General features: G+C 53.5%; 1 protein-coding gene across 1 annotated transcript in view; it reads left to right on the forward strand.

The window, feature by feature from the left end:
* The window catches only part of GBF1 (golgi brefeldin A resistant guanine nucleotide exchange factor 1), a 186,173-nt gene extending 166,467 nt beyond the window's left edge, over positions 1-19,706 (forward strand). Inside the window, exons 25-41 of the mRNA XM_065407097.1 lie at positions 1,491-1,667; positions 2,644-2,708; positions 2,810-2,933; positions 3,577-3,648; positions 4,193-4,287; positions 5,001-5,154; positions 6,213-6,435; positions 8,317-8,480; positions 8,978-9,224; positions 9,771-9,958; positions 14,357-14,507; positions 15,286-15,416; positions 15,867-15,968; positions 16,641-16,754; positions 16,988-17,165; positions 17,438-17,554; positions 18,096-19,706. Coding sequence (XP_065263169.1) covers positions 1,491-1,667; positions 2,644-2,708; positions 2,810-2,933; positions 3,577-3,648; positions 4,193-4,287; positions 5,001-5,154; positions 6,213-6,435; positions 8,317-8,480; positions 8,978-9,224; positions 9,771-9,958; positions 14,357-14,507; positions 15,286-15,416; positions 15,867-15,968; positions 16,641-16,754; positions 16,988-17,165; positions 17,438-17,554; positions 18,096-18,379 — 2,586 coding nt within the window. The 3' untranslated portion in view covers positions 18,380-19,706. The remainder of the gene's footprint in view (positions 1-1,490; positions 1,668-2,643; positions 2,709-2,809; positions 2,934-3,576; positions 3,649-4,192; positions 4,288-5,000; positions 5,155-6,212; positions 6,436-8,316; positions 8,481-8,977; positions 9,225-9,770; positions 9,959-14,356; positions 14,508-15,285; positions 15,417-15,866; positions 15,969-16,640; positions 16,755-16,987; positions 17,166-17,437; positions 17,555-18,095) is intronic.
* Positions 19,707-20,164: the final 458 nt, after the last annotated feature.

Genomic DNA, 20,164 nt, shown 5'->3' on the forward strand with positions numbered 1-20,164 from the left:
TAATATGGGGGCTGGCACTGGAAATGGAACAAAGGCAGCTGAAACTTTCCTGCCAAGCTTGCCGCATAGAGCCCACTCCTGCATTACAGCTCTTGTCACTAGCACTGACAGCAGTCTCTGCCAAAGCAAGTAGTTTGCAGTTGGACCTCTGTCAGGAGCAATGGGATAACGGGATGGGACACATGTTTTCTGGGCTTCAAGTATGAGATCTGAAGAGCCACACTTCTGACTGGTCCAATCTTTCTCACCCCTTTTCAATTAGCCTTGGGGATAGAACAGAGTTATTGGCTTTTCTGTTCCTTACTTACACAGACTATTTCTTGGCATAGTGTTCCTCCTCTTGAGAGGTTGGTGGGCTCCTCAAAAACATTGGACATATTAGTTCTGATCCTTATTCACATGGTTGCTATATTGCTTTACTGAGCGACTCAGTTTTGCAGCATGTGATCAGTTTGATGGAATGGCATAACACACTGTGTTGGTAAGCTGTGGGTCAGTTGGACAGGTTGCCTTTATGAAAGGACTGTGATCTAGTAATTAGCACAGGAGACTGCAGATCAGGACTCATGGTTCTGTTCCCAGCCCTGCCATTGACTGGGTGGGAATAGCTGTGCCCTTAAGCAAGTCACTTATATACTCATGTTACTTAGGGTTTGTCTAGACTTAAAATGCTGCAGCAGTGCCTCTGTAGAGCATCAGTGCAGATACTACCTATGCTGCCGGGAAAGGTTCTCCCATCAGCATAGGTACTCCACCTCCCCGAGAAGTGGTAGCTGGGTCTACAGGAGAATTCTCCCACCGACCTAGTGCTGTCTACACTGTGGGTTAGATTGGTTTAACTGTCATTCAGGGAGGTGGATTTTTCACTCCCCTAATGATGTAATTATACCAACCTAATTTCCTGATGTAGACCAGGGCGGCAAGGGAAACTGAGGTACAGAGAAGTTAATTCCTGCCTCTCAGGGGAGTTGTGATGAATGAAGTATTAGTAAAGAGCTTTGTGATCCTGGAATGAATTACTGTAGTGCAAAGTCTTAAGTCTGGTCTACCCTAGGAAATTAGGTTAGTATAACTTCGTTGCTCAGGGATGTGAAAAATCCACACACCTGAGCAACATAGTTAAACCAATCTAACCCCTGGTGTAGACAGCACTGTATGGGCAGGAGAATTCTCCCATTGACCTAGCTACCGCCTCTCAGGTAGGTGGAATACCTATGCCAACAGGAAAACCCCTCCTGTCAGCATAGTAGTGTTGTCGCTGAAGTGCTACAAAGGCGCAATCTGTCTTCCCTTGGTGTTTCAGCAAGGGTCAGAGAAGCCAGCTGATCCCAGCCTTCCCCAAAATTGAGTGCTAGCTGTAGTTTACCCATAGCCTTTCTTAGAAATATCATCTGTCCCATAGCAGGGTCCGCAATGCACTCCATCCTGGGTTGTGTTGAAAGGGAAATGTGTCTTGCTGACAGACCACCACCCACTCTTCTCTCTTGCAGTCTATCGAGAATTTGCCCAGTGTTTTTGGAAGTAATCCCAAGGCCCACATCGCAGCAAAGACTGTGTTTCACTTGGCACATCGCCATGGCGACATTCTGCGGGAGGGCTGGAAAAACATCATGGAGGCCATGCTGCAGCTTTTCCGAGCAGAGCTGCTGCCCAAGGCCATGGTGGAGGTAATGACAGCCAGCTCCTGGCTAATTCAAGACAGGGCAAGTGAGGAGCCCAGCTTTGCAGAGTCGCAGTTCAAAGGGGAGGAGAGCCCGCTTGGAAAGGCATGGCTTTAGCAGTGCGTGTATAGAGCAAGACAGCCCTTGAAGGGCTTAGCACAGTAGTGACCTGTGGGCTCCTGCATCTCAGATTGGCAGATTATTTGTTTTTTTAACTGAATTTGATGAATTCCAACTCTGACATCTGCTAAAATAAATGACAAGACATGTCTGTGTGGGGAAATACAATGGTGTGAGGACTGCAACAGTGCACTGTAGAAGGCCCAATTCTGTGGTACACCTCTACTCCGATATAACGCGGTCCTCAGGAGCCAAAAAATCTCACCGCCTTATAGGTGAGACTGCGTTATATCGGGTTCGGTCCAGTCCTGCGTGCCGGACTGGACCGGCTTCCCCGGTGGTGATTTAAAGGGCCCGGTGCTCCAGCCGCTGCGGGGAGCCCCGGTCCCTTTAAATCACCTCCGGAGCTCTGGCAGCGGGGCTCGGGCAGGGATTTAAAGGGCCCGGGGCTCCCCGCAGCAGCTGGAGCCTCTGGCCCTTTAAATCACCACCCGAGCCCGGCTGCCGGAGCCCTGGTGATTTAAAGGGCCCGGGGCTCCACACGAATTCTGATATAACCGGTAAAGCAGCGGGGCTCGGGTGGCACTTTAAAGGGACCGGGGCTCCCCGCTGCTTTACCACGTTATATCCGAATTTGTGTTATATCGGGTCGCGTTCTATCGGGGTAGAGGTGTATTGCCTGTGGGGTTGCAGGTTTGGTTACAGTGTCTGTATGTGGGGGCCGGGGTGTTTGCTGTGTATAGATCAGATAGTGTAGACTTTCAGGGATGGGAAGGTAGAGTGGAAAATTGATTAGGGGATGTGAAGAAGACAGAGCTGAAAGAGGTGAACACTGGGACATGCACTCTGGTCTGACTTCCAGGTTGAAGACTTTGTGGATCCCAATGGCAAGATCTCTCTGCAGCGGGAAGAGACCCCATCTAACCGGTGAGTGGCACAGGGAGATGTGGCCCAGTGAGTCCCTCGTGGGTGCTAGAGAACATGCATGTTTTTTTCTTGTGTGGCTGATGTGTGTGTTCTGTTTGCAGCGGTGAATCCACAGTGCTGAGCTTTGTTAGCTGGCTCACCCTCAGCGGTACAGAACAATCTGGTATGAGGGGGCCATCTACAGAGAACCAGGAGGCAAAGCGAATGGCTCTGGAGTGCATCAAGGTAATGCACAGGACTGAAAATAATCTGGCACAGAGTGCAATGCATTGAGCGCAGTGTGTATGAGAGGACAGACCTTCACAGATAATGGGAAGTGGGGCTGTAACTCTAAGTACCCGCTTCCTGTGGAGGAGTGTTAACCATTTAGCTGGAGCCAGGATCCCAGAGGACTTGAAAACTTCAAGGACCTAAAGACCCTGAAGAATACCTGCATATGCACAGCTGTAGGGAGCTGTAGTGTTCTCCGTACAGGTCTAACAACACTCGCCCATGGGGAGCCACGTTCCATAAGTCCATGAAAATGCAGGCGCTTCCCCATAGGAAGCTGAGATGTGCCCTCTAGTTTAGAGTCCCATAACTAAGCACAAGCTGATGAGAATAGATTTGTAACAAATACAGGTTTTCCTTGATGTGACAGTCAGAAGGTGACTTTTTCTCTCCCCTAAAATCTGCCCAGTGGAGGCCAGGTTCTTTAGGAGGAATGGCTTCTAGTGATGCGTATTGGTTGGACGGGGACTGAGTTACTAGAAATGGGCTTAAAGCTCCCTCTCCAATCTACTCTGTGTGTGCAGACCTGCATGAGCTGTGTTTCTTCAGGTTGTGTCTCTGCTCACAGCACTCTCCCTTTCCCTTCTCTTCTTTGCAGCAATGTGACCCCGAAAAGCTGATCACTGAAAGCAAGTTCCTCCAGCTGGAGTCCCTCCAGGAGCTCATGAAGGTGAGAGGCATCACAGGCAGGTTGTAGGGCTAGAGGATAGTGGTCAGGAGGGTACACTGTAATTACAGCCATGTAACATATACTGCGGTGGAATATTTCCCTTGCAGGTCCTTCTCCAGAAGACTTATCTAGGAGTACTTTAAGAACAGCACTCAGTTCAGCTTTTGGCTCAAGGTTTCTCATTGTCTCTGGGATGGGAACTTCCTTAAGAGCAGAGCCAGGTGTTAATTTGTTGTATAGCTTCTTAAAGGAGCACTGTGGGACTCAGCAGAGGCTTGAGAACTCGTGTAGCTGTGCCTAGGGGTCCTGGGGCCGTCCCTCTTGCCTTCCCTTGGCAAGCTGCATGCCTGAATACCTGGTAGTTGAACATTAGTTAGCGCATCAGAAAAAGAATCTGGCAGCTCTGCTCTCCCAAATGGCTGATCCAGTTGCAGAAGCTGCGAAGTGCTGTGTGACTGGGGGAATGCACAAGCTGGTCCCTCTGGGAGGGTTTCTACTGCATGCAGAGGTGATGATGGGTACTGATGATCTTTGGCTCTTTCAGGCTCTGATCTCCGTAACTCCTGATGAGGAGACATATGATGAGGAGGACGCTGCTTTCTGCTTGGAGATGCTGCTGAGGATTGTGCTGGAGAATAGGTGATTCTTTGAGCTGCATGCCAATGCCTTCATTCAAACACAGTCTCCAGAACTGCTCCAGCAGTGACTAGCTGATGTGTAGGTCCAGGGGCTCAGTTCCTTATGGGCTTGGTTTGCCAGCTGAAGCACAACTGCTGGGTTTAGTAGTTCCACCACAGTACCTGTAAACAAAGGAGCCATCCCCTGTGAAGCTCTGCTTACTACAGGGAGACCTAGAGGACATGGAGACTAAAATGGTATCTGCCCCAGCTAGGTATGCAGAGGTGGGGGAGACCTGACTCTTAGAGTAGAGGTGGGGGGATAGTGTAGCTGCAGTGCCAAGTCTTATGATCAAGAATTACCCTTCCCCCACATCGCCTTGATGGTGAGGTGGGTGGCCTGTTGCAAAGATCTGCTAAAAATGGGCGGGCTGGCCGGTGGGGCTGGTGGGAGCCCCCATGCGTCTGGCACACCTGAGGCGGGGAAGGGGTTGCAAAATGAGCAAAGGGGCCAGGAGGTTCTAAGGAAGCTGAGTTTAGGGTGCCCTCCCTCACCTGGTTGCTTGTGAATAATGAAGCAATGAGCTCCCATAGATCTGCTGTTGGTAACTCTCTGCTGGAGCATCCAATTGAAGCAGAGAGATACCAGGCCTGCGAGGTCTCTGAGAGCAGCCGCTCAGCCCTGCTGTTCATCTCCCTTCACCCTGCCCTTTCTCCTGTTGCTGTGTTGGCTAGGGACCGTGTGGGATGTGTCTGGCAGGCAGTGCGAGACCACCTCTATCACCTGTGCGTCCATGCTCTGGAGTTCTGCTTCCTAGTGGAAAGAGCGGTGGTAGGGCTGCTCAGGCTGGCCATTCGGCTCCTGCGCCGGGAGGAGATCAGTGCCCAGGTAAAGGGGTTGGTGGAGGTCGGTGCACTGGGTTTTGTGTCTGCACTCACCAGCCCGCTGTCGCTGCTGTTAGTCATCCTAGCATGGCATCACTTGTGTGCTCTGAGTGCTGGCCTCTTCCCTGTATTTGTGGCAGCACCACTTCCCACGTGTTCACTTGTCTTGGGATTTGGTGCCCTGCTGCAGACTTCAAGGCACTTTGGGAGCTGTTTGAATTGCTAAGAAGGGGAGAGTTACAGCTAAAAGGCAAAAGCCATGGAGCCTGGTCTGATGGGTTCAGAGCAATGAAGATGACGGAGAAGAATTCCCCTACAAGGGCCCTTAGCAAGGGAAAGACCCATCCCCCAAAGGCATCTGAACATGCCCCTTGTCATGGAGAAGGAGGGTAGGTGGACCTGGTCTGGGAGAGGGGAATCTCACAGCCAAAGGGACAACGTCCGCTTAAAGCCTAGTCAGTTAAAAGTAGTGTCAGGTCTTGACAGATTCACACCCTGTGGGGCACCTGCATCTGAGAGCACTTCAGAGTCCAATTGACAAGTGAACAGACTGAACTGCAGACTGATGGTTTTCTCCACCCTTTCAGTCCTAGGGGTTAAAGGTGTTGTGTGGAACAGTGGTGACTAAAATGCTTTCACCCAAGTTTGTGTGTTAACCGTATGTGCCTAAAGGGACACCCTTACAATCCCTGGCTTGTAGCCTCTCTGTACTAACACACTGCCTGGGTGATGGGGAGTTTTATACTCTTTACACACCACATTGAATGGCCTTGTCCCTGCTTGTGCTGCTTTGCTGACATCCTACTACAGCAGATTCCAGCTCACAGAAATTGTCTGCTGCCAACCACCAGGGACTAAGGGGCCTAAGCACACTGTATGTGACTACTGCACACCAGCGAGCAAGGGGGCTGGGTTAATCTCACAGTCCTTTGCAGTGCACGCAACTCTGCTGAAGAAGCTGCAGCCTTTAGCTCTAAGTAACTGGGAGAGGAGGACTCTGATAAGAAATGGGACTGGATGTAGCGCTGGCCGTGAGCACTCACTGCCACCTTCCCTGGCCAGGTTCTCCTCTCGCTCCGTATCCTGCTAATGATGAAGCCCAGCATGCTGTCCAGAGTTAGCCACCAGGTTGCCTATGGCCTCCACGAGCTCCTGAAGACCAATGCTGCTAACATCCACTCCGGGGATGACTGGTACACACTCTTCACCCTCCTGGAGTGTATCGGGTCAGGGGTGAAACCGCCCCCAGCCCTGCAGGTTACAGCAAGGGCAGATAATGACACAGGTAAGACAGAGGGCTGCTGCTAGGAAATCTGATGCCTGCTTGCCAGATAAGCAGCTGCTTCCCTGGGCTTTTCAATTAGCAAAGGGGACTGCAGGAAAACAAAGCTGATATTAAACTACATTAGCAAGATTAAAAGCCAGCACCTGCTGTTCACTCCTACTCATGATTTGTCCCTTTCTCTGCTCTGCCATCTCCTCCTGGAGCAGTAGCCCGTGCACCAGAGGGAACAATGGAAGCTGAGATTGCACAGCTGCTGAGAGAGACTGCTGTGTTCCAAGAGAGGGAGGGGGGTCTTGTCCTGGGCAGTACAGATTAATCCCCCTCTTAGGGGGTGTAATATAAACCGAGCTATTGTCCACATCTTACTAGATGTTCTTACAGGGGGAGACAGCAAGGAAGTGAAGAGACTGGCTCCTCTGTGGCTGTTTTAAGAGCAGTGTGCTGGGAAACTGCAATCAAACATTTGTGATTCTGAATCCATTTGGGCATAGACAGGGCACTGGCCACTCATACAAAACCTGCTCACCAGTCCCCCACTGTCTCAACTTGATACTTACCGATCATGTGAGAGCAATCCAGTTGGGAGCATTGGCAAATCCAATCTAAGCTCCTCCCTCCCCCCCCACCCCCCCGCACATGGCAAAATGATTGATTGATGTGCCTTCAAAGCTCATTGCCATAGGCCTACAATAGAGGGCCTCCTTCCTCTCCCCAGCTCTTACTTGTTAGGTCCTGGGGCGTTATGCCTGCTGGTTTGGCAAGTCCTGCTGCCATAGACTCCTAGCTGCTGGAGACGGGGCTGGTGGGCCTTTCATCTTGGCTTCTCCAGGGGCCAGCCCAGGATTGTTCTCTACAGTCTCTTCTAGCACTGCTGTCTGTTGGTGGCACAAGCACACGACAAGACCCAGTGGCAATGTAACAGTCCACAAGCTCTTCTGCCATGAGTCTTGTACCAAGAAATGCATTCGGACATTTCTTGGTACAAGAACACCCAGCAATTGCCCATAAATAAGTGATCCCATTGGCTTCAGTGCTGCCCCCAGCAAGGATTGCTTAGCTGGGAATGTGTGATATCAAACTGAATGCCAGGTGTAGAGAAGGCAGCCCCTATGACACAGCATGCTAAAGTACACTGCTGGCTATTGGAGAGCATGAGATTAGTGCAGAGGTGGGGCTGGGTGAATGACCCCGAGGCCCTATCTAGCGCATGAAATTCTCCAACACATTGGCTGTGCTGCCCTGTCCCACCATAGCAACTGCAGTAATTCTCCTCAAACTCCCCTTTTCCATGTGATGTTTCTGATCTGCCCCGCTGGAGTAGAGTGCCTGGAATGAAAGCACTTCCATGCATACAAATGGGGCTCAGCAGTTCAGGCCACGTTTTTGGTTGGATCTGCATATATCCCCGGTTCTGTATGGCTATGTAGCAGGCAGTGTGGGTGCAGGGGGGCACATGCACAAATGGGGGTGTGTGAAAGATTTTGCAAATGCAATTTTGGAGGCCAGTTTTGGGAACCCCTGGCTGGGATCCATCTTTATCCTGTCCAGGCTTCAGCGTTGGACTTTCTCTCCTTCTAGGTCCCCAGCCATATTAGCCAGCTGGAGCATGGGGAATCCTGTGGGAATTCCCAGCATAAATCATGTGTTCCCTCAGAAGAGGAGAGTCTGCTACAGGGGATAAACTATTACAAAGATCTGGTCTTTCTCCCTCTCCCCTGAGGGTGCTGCTCTGATGGCTGCTTTCATGGGGGAAAAGCAAGAGGAGATGAGGCCTGGCCAGGTCCTCCTCTAACTGGGAACTCGTGAGCTGGAGCACCCTCTTTTGGCTTGTATCCTCTGGAGCTCTGGCTTTGGCTCACTTCTATGCATTTCTTCTTGAAGGTGCTCAGTCTGACAGTGAGATCTCCTTGTCCTACCACCCGAGTGATGTCAGCCTGGACCGTGGCTACACCTCTGATTCTGAGGTATATGCTGATCACAGCAAGCAAGGCAAGATGCATCGCTCCGTGACTGACGTGGATGTGGTGAACAGCGGCTGGCTGGTGGTGAGTGAGGCGAGGGCTGCCTGGGGTGAAGGCTCGATCCGCTGTAGCAGCAGAGTGTACAGAAGTGAGACAGCTGTAAGCACCACAGCTGGACATGTATCCACTGGAGTCAGGGTGCAGCTGTCATTGAGCTCCCTGCCCTGCAGATCCCATCCTCCTCAATGTGCATCTAGCTCGTGCTTGCCCTGTAGTGAGTGGGTGCAGTTCACTGACAGCTCTGGGTGGAGGGCAGGGTGGGGTGGGGTCTGAAGGGAATGGGACTGGAGAACAGAGCAAGGGGGGTGAGGGAAGGAAAGGGGGATGAGAGGCAAAGGTGGAGAGGAGGTGAACAGGAGGAGACAAGTGTGGAAAGGAGGGGAGATGAGTCCTGCCAGCAGCAGTACCTCCTGTTGGTGATAGAGAAAAGGGCCTGTCTCTGGCCTTGGGGATGGGCTGACGCGTGTGTGCTGTGCACACAGGGCTACATCCTCTCACACTGCTAGTGCTCCGCATTGCAGGTTGGCAAGGACGACATTGACAGCCCCAAACCCATGGCTGGGCTCAGCAGGCAGGGTCCATCTCCTCTCGTGAACCAGTATAGCCTGACTGTGGGTCTGGACCTGGGCCCACACGACACCAAATCTCTCATGAAGTGCGTGGAGTCCCTGTCCTTCATTGTGCGAGATGCTGCTCATGTCACTCCAGAGAACTTCGAGCTCTGCGTCAAAACCATCCGCATCTTTGTAGAGGCGAGTTTGAATGGAGGTGAGGCGGGGCTTGGTTAGGGTGCGTCCAGCAACAGCACACAGAGGAGCAAGGAACAAGCAGAGCGCACCCCCAGAGAAGGAGAGCCAATCGGCTGTGGGATTTTCTCAGAGGTGGGGGTGGGGGCAGGGGGAGGCCTTGTCACTTCGGCCTTTTAAAGCTTGGCTGGCTGCAGCAGGCAGATCACCCAGTGGGGGTCAGTCCGGCCATGGGTGCTGGAGTAGTGAGCTAGTGCTGACCTCATTCCACAGCTCCTTCCTGTCCCTCATTCCTGCCAGTGAGGGGAACCGTGTGACTGCAATGTGGAGAAAGAGGAGCACCATCAGCCAGAGAAATGGCGTCCTGGTGGTGCTGCTGCCCAGGGCTTGGTTCCAACAGGCTCTGAGGATCCACAGACCTCTGGGGGCACTCGGCACCTCATGAGGTTGTTGGGCCCTTTGCTTCAGCATGTTGTTAGCATGTAGATTGAGAGGGGCTTGCAGGCCAGTCTGCATTGGGATCCCAGTGCGTATGATGGAGTATGTTATGGCCCCTGGTGCTCCCTAGGGTACAAGTCCCAGGAGAAGCGGGCGAAGAGCCATAAGTATGACGGTAAAACCAACCGTTTCAAGAAGAAGCCAAAAGAGAACTCGCTGAGGCGCTCGCGGGCCTCGAGCCAGCACCAGAGCCACTCCCACAGCGATGAGGAGGATGACGAGAGTGTTCCGGCCAGCTACCACACTGTGTCTTTACAGGTTAGTCAGGACGTAAGTATAGCCAGGATTTCCTCCTCTCCTTTCCCATCTGGGGGCCCCGCTGCCCACCCTTGGTGGGAACTCCCCCGAGAGGGGTGGGGCTCATCTCTATCAGTGCTCAGCTAGGGGTCAGGCATGTGTCTGGTTGTAATGTTAAGGGGAGTGTAGGAGGTGCCTGTGTGATGAAGGGAGACACAGGCAGATGGGGGCGGGAGGGGGGTGAAGGCTGTGGCTGGAGCTGTGGGGGTCACTGAAGAATGTGACTGGGATGGGGGGGATTTTGTGATGAGATAGTGAGGGGTGTCTGTGATAGAGGAACGAAGGATGTGTGAGCCCTGGGGTGTGTCTGAGGTGGAGTTAGGGCACTTCCATGGAGGGAAGTGAAGGATGTGTTCGGAATTTGGAGGTCTTTGAAGGGCGGAGGAGTCAACTCTGTCTGGAAACAGTTCTCAATGCGGACCTTGACTGGCCATATGCAGCGCCATGCTGGGTGTTGTCCTGTGGGAAGTCATGCTGTAGACCTAGAGTTCAGTAACTGAATCATTAGTCCCTGAGCAATAGCCTTGTTACAGGCTTTACGCAGAAAAGATCAGACTGTACCTGGTCAGCATGACTGCGATTGTCTCCCTCTCTCCAGCGGGACCGCTCCCTCCCCACATACCTAGAAGGGCTCCATTCTTTCCCATGCGACCCACTAGTCCTTCCCAGTGGTGAGCTGAAGCCGGTTCGCACCGGTTCGCAAGAACCGGTTGCTAAATTTAGAAGCTGGTGTAGAACCGGTTACTAAAGGGGCGGGCGGGTGAGCAAACTCTGGTTCGTGGGCCACATCCGGCCCGCAGGACCATCCTGTCTGGCCCACCTGAGCTCCCAGCTGGGGAGGCCAAGGCTCCCCCAGCCCTGGGGGAAGCGGCGGGGCTCCTACAGGGCGACAGAGGCAGCTGGAGCCCCGGCCCTTTAAATAGCCCCTGGAGCCCCCCGCTACCCCAGGGCTCCAGCAGTGGGGCTCTGGTGGCAATTTAAAGGGCCTGGGGCTCCAGCCCCTGCTGGGAGCCCCAGGCCCTTTAAATTGCCCCCGGGGGAAGCCGGGCCACCCCAGTATGGCACACCGGCTCTTGCCGGTATGCTGTACAGGGGCATACCAGCTTACTTTCACCTTTTGGGTAAGGGGGTGGGGCTGCAAGCTCCAGCGGCTGCGCGGCATCCTTACACAGCAGCATGCTAAGGGGCCAGCCGGGGCTGGGAGGAGGGGTAGGGAGCAGTTGGAGGGGGCAGAGGTTATGGGGAGGCGGTCAGGGGACAGGGAAAGGGGGGGTTGGGTAGGCGTGGGAGTCCCGGGGGTCTGTCGGGGTGGTGGTAGATGGGGTTGGGGCAGTCAGGGGACAGGGAGTGGGGTGAGTTGGGTAGGGGGTGGGGTCCTGGGGGGCAGTTAGGGTGGGGGGTCTTGGGAGGGGGTGGTCAGGGGACAAGGAGGGGGGGGTTGATGGGTTGCGGGTTCTGAGGGGGGCAGTTGGGGGCAATACGTGGGTTAAGGTCAGATGGGTGGGTGGCGGGGGGGAGACAGGCACGTGGGGCTTGTACTCACCGCGCGGTTCCCTACCGGATCTTCGGCAGCACTTCGACGGCGGGCGAGTGAAGGACCTGTTGCCGAAAACCCGGAGCGAGTGAAGACCCCCCCCCCCCCCCCCCCCCTGCCGCCAAAGTGCCGCCAAGGACCCGGTAAGGAACCGGTTCTTAGGATTTTGGGAGCTCATCACTGGTTCTTCCTCTGATCCTCTCTCCTTCTCCCAGAGGAGTGCTTTTTCCTCCCATCCCTTAAAGACAGGCTCATCTCTGCCACTGTGTTTGTCCCCCTGTCTTGCATGACCCAGTGGGGGGCATAGAAGGATGTGACACACACCCACCCACCCACCCCTCACTGGTGTGGGCGAATCTGGGTGAGGAGTGGAAGTCCTTAGCCCTGGGTTAGGGGAAGGCAGGACACAGCATTGCTTTGGGCACTAGAATCCTGCAAGTTGCAAGGGTGCCAATTAGGAAGGGTGTGGGGGGGGGGGTCCTGCCCCACCCTGAGTTCCCTACAGGAGGTGGGCTCCCAGGCGGACCTCTCAACTTCACAGAATTACACCTCTACCCCGATATAACGGTGTCCTCAGGAGCCAAAAAATCTTACCGCGTTATAGGTGAAACCGTGTTATATCGAACTTGCTTTTATCTGCCAGAGTGCGCAGCCCCGCCCCCCGGAGCGCTGCTTTACCGCGTTATATCCGAATTCATGTTATATCCAGGTAGAGGTGTAGTGTGGAATGTGAGTTCTGCAGAGGAGAGGTGCTTCTTGCAGCTTGTGCTCTTGGGGCAGGGAGTCAGTGTTTTGTTTACAAACAGAGGCAGGGTGATTAAGATAAGAAAGGTTGGTGATTAAATTAAGGATCTGGAAGTCTTTAGATGAACCTGTAAAACAGGAATCCCTGGGGGGTGTTGAAGAGAGAAAGCAGAGGACTCAGAAGAAATACAGCCAAGCCCTCTGAGCCAAGTTTACATTCAGAAAAGATCAGAGGGGTAGCCGTGTTAGTCTGTATCCACAAAACAATGAGGAGTCTGGTGGCACCTTAAGATTAACAGATTTATTTGGGCATAAGCTTTCATGGGTAAAGAAGTGGGTTTTTACCCACGAAAGCTTATGCCTAAATAAATCTGTTAGTCTTTAAGGTGCCACCAGACTCCCCGTTTTTATTCAGCAAAGAGGGAAATGTGAGAGGGGTATGTGAAAAGAAGGAGCCAAAACCCAGGGAAGGGATAGCAGATATAGAGAAGTTCCCACTCTATCTGTGGTACTTATGTGGCCCCATCACCACAGTATGACTGCCTCACATCACAGCCCCTCGGTGAGGTAGAGCAGTGCTGTTATCCCCATTGTACAGATGGGGCACTGAGGGACACACTAGGGTGACCAGATGTCTCAATTTTATAGGGACCGTCCCAATATTTGGGGCCTTATCTTGTATAGGTACCTATTACCCTCCACCCCTTGTCCCAATTTTTCACACTTGCTGTCTAGTCACCCTAGGACACAGACAAAAGGCCAGATTTTCAAAGGCACCTAGTGGGAAAATGTAGTCCCTGAGCCAATGCATATATGATGTGTAACTCTGGATAAGATGGCTCGGATATTTAAGTATGAAGTGTATAGTTATTGACCACACATGTAATCATATGTTCATTGTGATGTTAATATCTCTGAGTGGAGGCATTGATGGCAATAGTTTTACTTGATTAATGTCTAGGAGATTTGACCCTCCAAGTTTCTTTCAAGAGGAAGAGCTGCCCAGAACTCCAGTGCTGTTTATTTTTCTTTCCTGCCTGCATTGGCCCTGAGATACCTCAGAAGTCTCAATTCTTTTCTCAACTTTAAAATGTGGAATTTTCTTGGCGTTTGGTTTTAAATATTCTCCTGTGAAAACTGCAACTCAAGCACTGTAGTGTTGTGTTTAAGATCCTTCTGGAAAGTAACTAGCCTCTAAACAGAAGGCAGTGTTGCCAACTCTCATGATTTTGTCATGAGTCTCATGATAATTATTGTTTTCCTTAAAGCCCCAGCTCCTGGAGTCAAGTGTATATGTGATGATTTCATCCTTCATTCTTAAAGAGAAATGACATTTCTAGCCCTTGTGTGTGTGGAGAAAGCTTCAAAATGTGACCCGAGTGCACTGTAAAGGCTCAAAAAGCAGAATGTAAATAAAAAGAATGTAAATAAAAAGAACACCAAATGTATTATTTATACATAATCTCATGATTTTTAAAGCCAATCTCACGATTTTTGGTGAGCCTGATTCATGAACATTTGGGGTTAGCAATACTATGAAAGTGACTTGACAGTGTCAGTTTCACTCTTGTTTAAAGTCAGTTTCTAGTCTATTATTTGTAGTGGGGTAACACCCCTAGAATCCCAGGCAGTATAAACTCATGGGGCCTTGCCCTAGTAGGATGTTTCCAAAAGTTAAATGATATATTCCAAGCTTGATGAACTGCAAAAAAGTGATAGAAAGTAATCTAGATTTTTCTACAATTGTTTCAATAGTTAGTTGTATTCAAGAATTAGTACCAAAGTAAGTTTACACATTAAAATTTTAAACCAAACCAGTGTCCCTTAAGTGAATTGACACAAGATATCAGAACATGTTAGTATTAGAGCTGAGTGGGTTTAATATTTATTTAATTTTCTTTCTTTATATAGGAATTAGAAATTATTATCTGACAGGAGCACTGTATCTAAGATGTTATCTGGAAAAAAAATCCTGAGTTTTCAGGTGCCCAAGTAGCCTCAGGAATCATGGTTAAAGTTGCCTCCCTCCCCATGAAATGGCATCCCTGGTGCATTGCTTACTTGGATGCTTTTAATTGCAGTTGCTGGACCTCATGCACACCCTCCACACACGAGCTGCCACCATCTACAGCTCCTGGGCAGAGGAGCAGCGCCACCTGGAGGCCGCAGGGAAGAAAATCGAAGCAGACTCTCAAACACTGTGGTCCAACTGCTGGTGCCCCTTGCTGCAAGGTAAAGCCCGCCCCTCCCCCCTCCCCCCCCCCGTTTTCCTTTGCTGATGGGGTGGAGATTTCCAGTGTCAGGGTGGGGGCTGGTACACAGGGCCGAGCCCTGCAGAGGGGGGAAGGAGGAGAGTTCAGCTAGAGCTGCTCCTTGTGTCCTCTCCAGATGGAAAAGGACACTGGACAGCAGCTGTATGACAAGTGATGTCCAAGCCCAGCTTGAGAAGAAATCAGTGCGTTTGCTCCTGTTCCTTGGCTGTTTTGACATGGCTGTTGCTACCAATACTACCAATACCCTCCCACTGGCTAACGTCCTGTTTCACCCAGGCCAGGGGCCTGGCAGCTGAGATGAGCTTGCAGGGCAGCATGGGAAAGGGCCGCAGTGACTAAGTGAGCAGCAGCACTGCTGTTCTGAACGGTTGGGGCTGAGCATCGTCCAGCACCACGGGGTTGGAGAGAGACGTGACTTAGTGATCAGAGCAGGGCTGTGACCTGAGTCCGACCTGGCATCTCTGCCACTGGCTCACTTCGGACTTGTCACTTCACCACTCTAGGCCTTACGTTCACCATCTGTGACCTCGGTGCTGGATAGCTTCTCTCCGGGGGGTGAAGGAGGGTCAGCATATGCCCTTCCCTAGCACTTCTCACCCAAGGCTCCAGATTGCACGGCAAAGTGTTGCACTGCATTAGAATGAGCTTTTACACTCACCCACGGGGTGGCAGAGGAGGACGTGACACCGCCCTATGTTTGATGCGGAAATGAGATTCTGACTCTCACCCGTGTGCAGGTATCGCCTGGCTGTGCTGTGATGCCCGGCGCCAGGTGCGGATGCAGGCGCTCACCTACCTGCAGCGGGCTCTCCTTGTGCATGATCTGCAGGCGCTGGATGCTCTGGAGTGGGAGTCCTGCTTCAATAAGGTAACCTCCCAGCTGGGCTGTGCACTTGAGCAGGGGAGCGCTGCCTCTGGGAACTGTAGCTGGAGTTGGCTGACTTCCCATTGGCTTTAGCAGTGCTGTATGGGGGAGTCAAGGAGCAAGCCGTCCAGGGGCTGAGGGCACTGGCTTCCCATGCCCTGTGGCTAGCATGGGAGTGCAGCTGTTCCAGGCAGCTGCCCACTCACAGTGAAGGATTGGGCTTTCCCCACTCCCAGTCCCTCTGAAAACCCCTTTGCCCAGACTCCCAGCTGAACCTCTTTGAGGTGTGAAAGCAGCCCTGTCCTTCTCATATCCTGAGCTGCCTCTGCGCTTGCTGGCCTGGGTGTGAGTCCCCAGAATGCCATGAGCCAGCCACTCTGGCCAGGTTAGCAACCTCCTCTGCTGTGGTGACGATTCCTGACCCCCAGCATGTTCATGTCATTGATCCACTAGGTGCTGTTCCCTCTGCTGACCAAACTGCTGGAGAACGTCAGTCCAGCTGATGTTGGTGGGATGGAAGAGACCAGAATGAGAGCCTCGACACTGCTCTCCAAGGCAAGGATGCGCCTCATTCCGCTTGTGCGTGCGGAGCTCTGTGGCAGACAGCTCGGCGAGACTCTGCTTGGGGTCTAGCTAAAAAGTTGTGCTTGGATTTTGACCAACTCTGCTGCTGTGGGGGTGGGCTTGAAGGTTGACTGCCAGTGTGTGATCTGGCCAGGCATTAGCCCTGAGCAATGGGCACCTCCCCGAACTGCACGTGCTGTACTTAATGCTGTGCAATGCCTGCTTTCCAGGGGGGTGTCTTGCTGCCAGACTGCAGCATGTCCCCCTCATCCCAGCATTCAGAAACATTCCTGTTCGCAGAGGATGGAGACAGGCACCTTAACACTGCACTCCTCCTCCAGAGCGATCAGTGATAATGCCTTGATCAGCATTTGGCCCGTGGCCCAGGGGAAGTGGGTGCCAAAGGCATGGAAGTGTGGGGGTCGGAGCTGAGCAGCAGCATGTGCTGGAGATCTAAAGGAGGGGAGATCAGGTCCTGGGCACTGCCTCCGGAGCCCTCGGAGCCCTGTGGCTGGATTCCTGCCTATCCCTCTCCTGAACCTGCCAGAAAAAGGGAGGGCTCTGGGATGGAGGGTTTAGCCCCAGAGCTGAGGGTCGCAGCCCTGTGGCTTGGTGCTGCCTCTTAACTCGTGTCCCTTACTGTGGTGGTGGTTGCTACTCTAGGTGTTCCTGCAGCATCTCTCCCCGCTGCTCTCCTTGACAACGTTCGCTGCTCTGTGGCTGACGATCCTGGACTTCATGGACAAATACATGCATGCAGGCTCCAGCGACTTACTGGTATGGCACTGAGTGGGTGCTACAATGCTTCCCCTGTTCTCTGGGCCTCATGGTGCCTTCTCTTCCCACTCTTACTCCCGGCTCCCTCCTCTCCCCTCCCCTGCTCTGAAACCCTCCTGGTCCCATCTCCCCCAGTGGTCTCATGCTCCAAGACCCTCAGTCAGCTGTTCTGTGCCTCCATTTCTCTGTCCCTGAGTTGCTCCAGCTCTGTTCTAAAGAGTGTCTCTTTGCAGCTAGAGGCCATCCCAGAGTCTCTGAAGAACATGCTGCTTGTGATGGACACGGCTGGAATATTCCACAGTGCTGATTCACGCACAGGGTACTCGGACCTCTGGGAGATCACTTGGGAGCGGATAGATTGCTTCCTGCCCAGACTGCGTGATGAGCTCTTCAAACAGACAGTCATCCAGGGTACGCAGGGTTGGGGAATTGCCATCACGGCCCTGCCCTTGCAGGCCAGATCTTTGCTTCCTGGGGGGGGGGAGCCTTCCTCCAGTGCCAGGATGTTGGTGAGCCCATAGGCCTGGGATGGAGGGAATGCCTTTTGCATTTGTTGGTGAGCCCATAGGCCTGGGGTGGTGGGGCTTGTGAGTAGGGCACTGTGGTGAGAGGCTGGATGGTGGGGTTGGGGGGAGTATGGCTCATGGGGGGCTGCAGGCTCACTGCTTGTTTTATGTATCTAGAACCTGTCCCCAGTGTGCCAACAGAGCCACATCCTCAGAAACCAGTGGCCCCTGCCCTGCCTGCTTCTGCCGCCCACCTAGCACCCTCGGAGAAGTCCTCTGAGCTGGGTGCCAGTGGTGAGTCTCCTGTGGGCTCAAGCACTCGTCCCTTCCCAGCAGCATTGTCCAGCTGGGCTTGGGTTCAATGGAGCCACTTTCAGCCTCAATCAGACTGGACTGCAGGGGCTGGGTCTCCTGAGCAGGCTCTGAGCTGTGGAGTGGGCTTCAGTTTTCAACTGGACAAGCCTAGGCCTCCATCCCTCTGCGGTTATAGTGATGGGGGAATGCTCGTGAGCTGCCCTGGCTTGTGTCTTTGCTCAGGCTGCCTGACTGGGACTGGGGAGGGTGGCCCGGGGGAAGGCACCGCGATCCCTGCTCGGCTCGGGTGGAGGCTGGCCTTGGCAAGCCCCACTATCCCCGCTCGGCTTTGGGGGAGGCTGGCCCGGGGGAAGCCCCGTGATCCACTCTCGGCGGAGGGTGGTGGGAGGAAGGCCCTGCGATCCCCGCTGGGCGTGGGTGGGAGGCCGGCCTGGGGGCAGGCCCCGTGATCCCTGCTTGCCTCGGGGTTACTTGGGAGAGGGTTTAATACAAAGAATTGTTCTCTCCATTCCTTTCACAGACTCTGAGAGAGCCCCAGGCCCCGGCCCAGCCATCAGAGGCGCCTCTGGCTCCCCTCTCTCTGCGGTGGCATCGGTGAAGATGAGCCCCGTCACAGATGTACCTCCTCATATGGCGCAGTCACCACTGATCCTGCAGCCTCTCGCCTCCCCCCTGCAGGTCGGGGTGCCGCCTATGACTCTGCCAATCATTCTCAACCCTGCCCTGATTGAGGCCACTTCCCCAGTTCCCCTCCTGGCCACTGCACGGCCCACCGATCCCATGACAACCTCTGAAGTCAACTAGAGTGAGGGGGCTCGAGGATGGCTTGCTGAGGAAGTGCTGCAGGTGGAGGACACCAGCTAGATCCTCCCTGGTAGTTGCCACCTTGGCTGTAGAGGATGGTAGCTTGAGCAGAAGGGCAGCAGGGTGCTTGGCAGGGCAACTGCTAAAATCTCCCTGGAGCGTGTCGGCCTCTGCTCCCTTCTCATGGCTACTGCTCAGGAGTCACTGGCTCCCTTCCTTGGAGGGGGAGCTCAGTGCCACTGACCACCACTGACCGCCTCCTTGCCTTTGCAATCTCAGGGGCCAGGCAGCCACCTTTACCCAGCAGCCTGTGACCAAGCCACTGCTGTTAGCAGGTGAAGAGGGAAGCTCCGTGCTGTGGGAGCAGAGAGGCCTGGGTTCCTGGGATCCCTATGATCATTCAGTCCAGCTGGTTCATCCTCCATGTCCACTGTCCTCGGCACTAGTTCTTGGTGCAGGCCCTGGGCATCCCCATGCAGCAGGGGTTTGGCTTTCGTTCCTCTCCCCAGAAACATACAGCCCCCTCAGCGTGGCTCTGAGCTTGCTGGCCATGGTGTGCAGGCTGCGCTTTCCTGGCTCCGGACTGCAGCGTATCACCAAGCTCCCCCCAGCCCAATGGCGAGAGGGCGCGAGTGGGCACCCCTGGCGAGACCAACTCTACCCCCTCCCTCTGGGTCTGAGTGACACGCTGAGGCCTTTCTGGGAGGAGGGAGAGAATCCAACCAGTGTTAGCTATTGGGCAGACTAGATGGAAGCCAGCAGCTGAAAGCAGCCCCAGCAATGCCTCTCCCACAGCAGCTCTTGGGGAGCAACTCCCCATGAAATGAACAGCATCCTCCTGCCTAGACACTACACTGGCCCCTTCCTATTTCCAGCCGCAGGTGCTCTCTTCTCCAGCCGTCGGGCCTGCATGCTCCTTAGCTTGAGAGAGGAGCTAGCTGCTGCTTGTCAAGTCCCACCATGGGCATTGGGGTGCTCAGCTTCCCTCCTTCCCTGCCCCCCAAAGCTCCAGCAGCTCAGCAAAGCCCTGGCAGCATTGCACTTTGCTTCTCCCTACGCTGTGGATGCCGGTACCTTCTCTGCCATCCCTTCCCGAAGCGGAGCGAGCCAGCTGGAATGTACCATATCTCAGTTCTTCCTGTTTTCTGAACTAGTTTTATAAATTCTCCGGGCTGATTGCAGAAATCCCATTGGAAACGGGGAGCGACTCAGAGCCAGCGTGTTCTGTACTCAGAGGAAACCCAGAGCCGCAGGGGATAGACAGTGTACATAAGGAATAAATGGCTGGGAATCCAATGGACTTTTTACAGTGTAATAAATGTCCTGTAAATGAACACTCCAGCTTGGTGGCTCCTTCCTTTTCTCTCGAGTCAGTGGCATTGATATCTGGGCTTTGGGAAGAGCAAGGGTGTTGCCCCCTGTGCCAGGCTGGCCGGGCCCATCACGTAGCAGGATATGTCCCTGTGCAGTGGGACACCCCCAATGAGACGGTTGCCAAGTTGGCTTGCAGCAGAGAGGCTGCAGGGGAGAATGGCAGCAAAGAGTTACGAAGAAATGGCTCTGACCTGAGCAGGGTAGGGCTGTCAGAGCTCTTGTGGACACAGAAATGCTTTAGTTTTGCCATAAAGCTCCTCCTGGCCTCTTGCTAGTGTGCAGCTATTCACAGCCCGTGCTGAGGTCGTGAACAGGTGCCAGTGATGCCAGCCCTGCGATGTCTCCGCACAAAGCCTGGCTGCTCTGACTGCAGCCATCCCCTTCCCCTGAGGAGAGCCCAGCACTGCTCAG

The sequence above is a fragment of the Emys orbicularis genome, chromosome 7 (assembly GCF_028017835.1).
Source record: "Emys orbicularis isolate rEmyOrb1 chromosome 7, rEmyOrb1.hap1, whole genome shotgun sequence".
NCBI classification, from domain to species: domain Eukaryota; kingdom Metazoa; phylum Chordata; order Testudines; family Emydidae; genus Emys; species Emys orbicularis.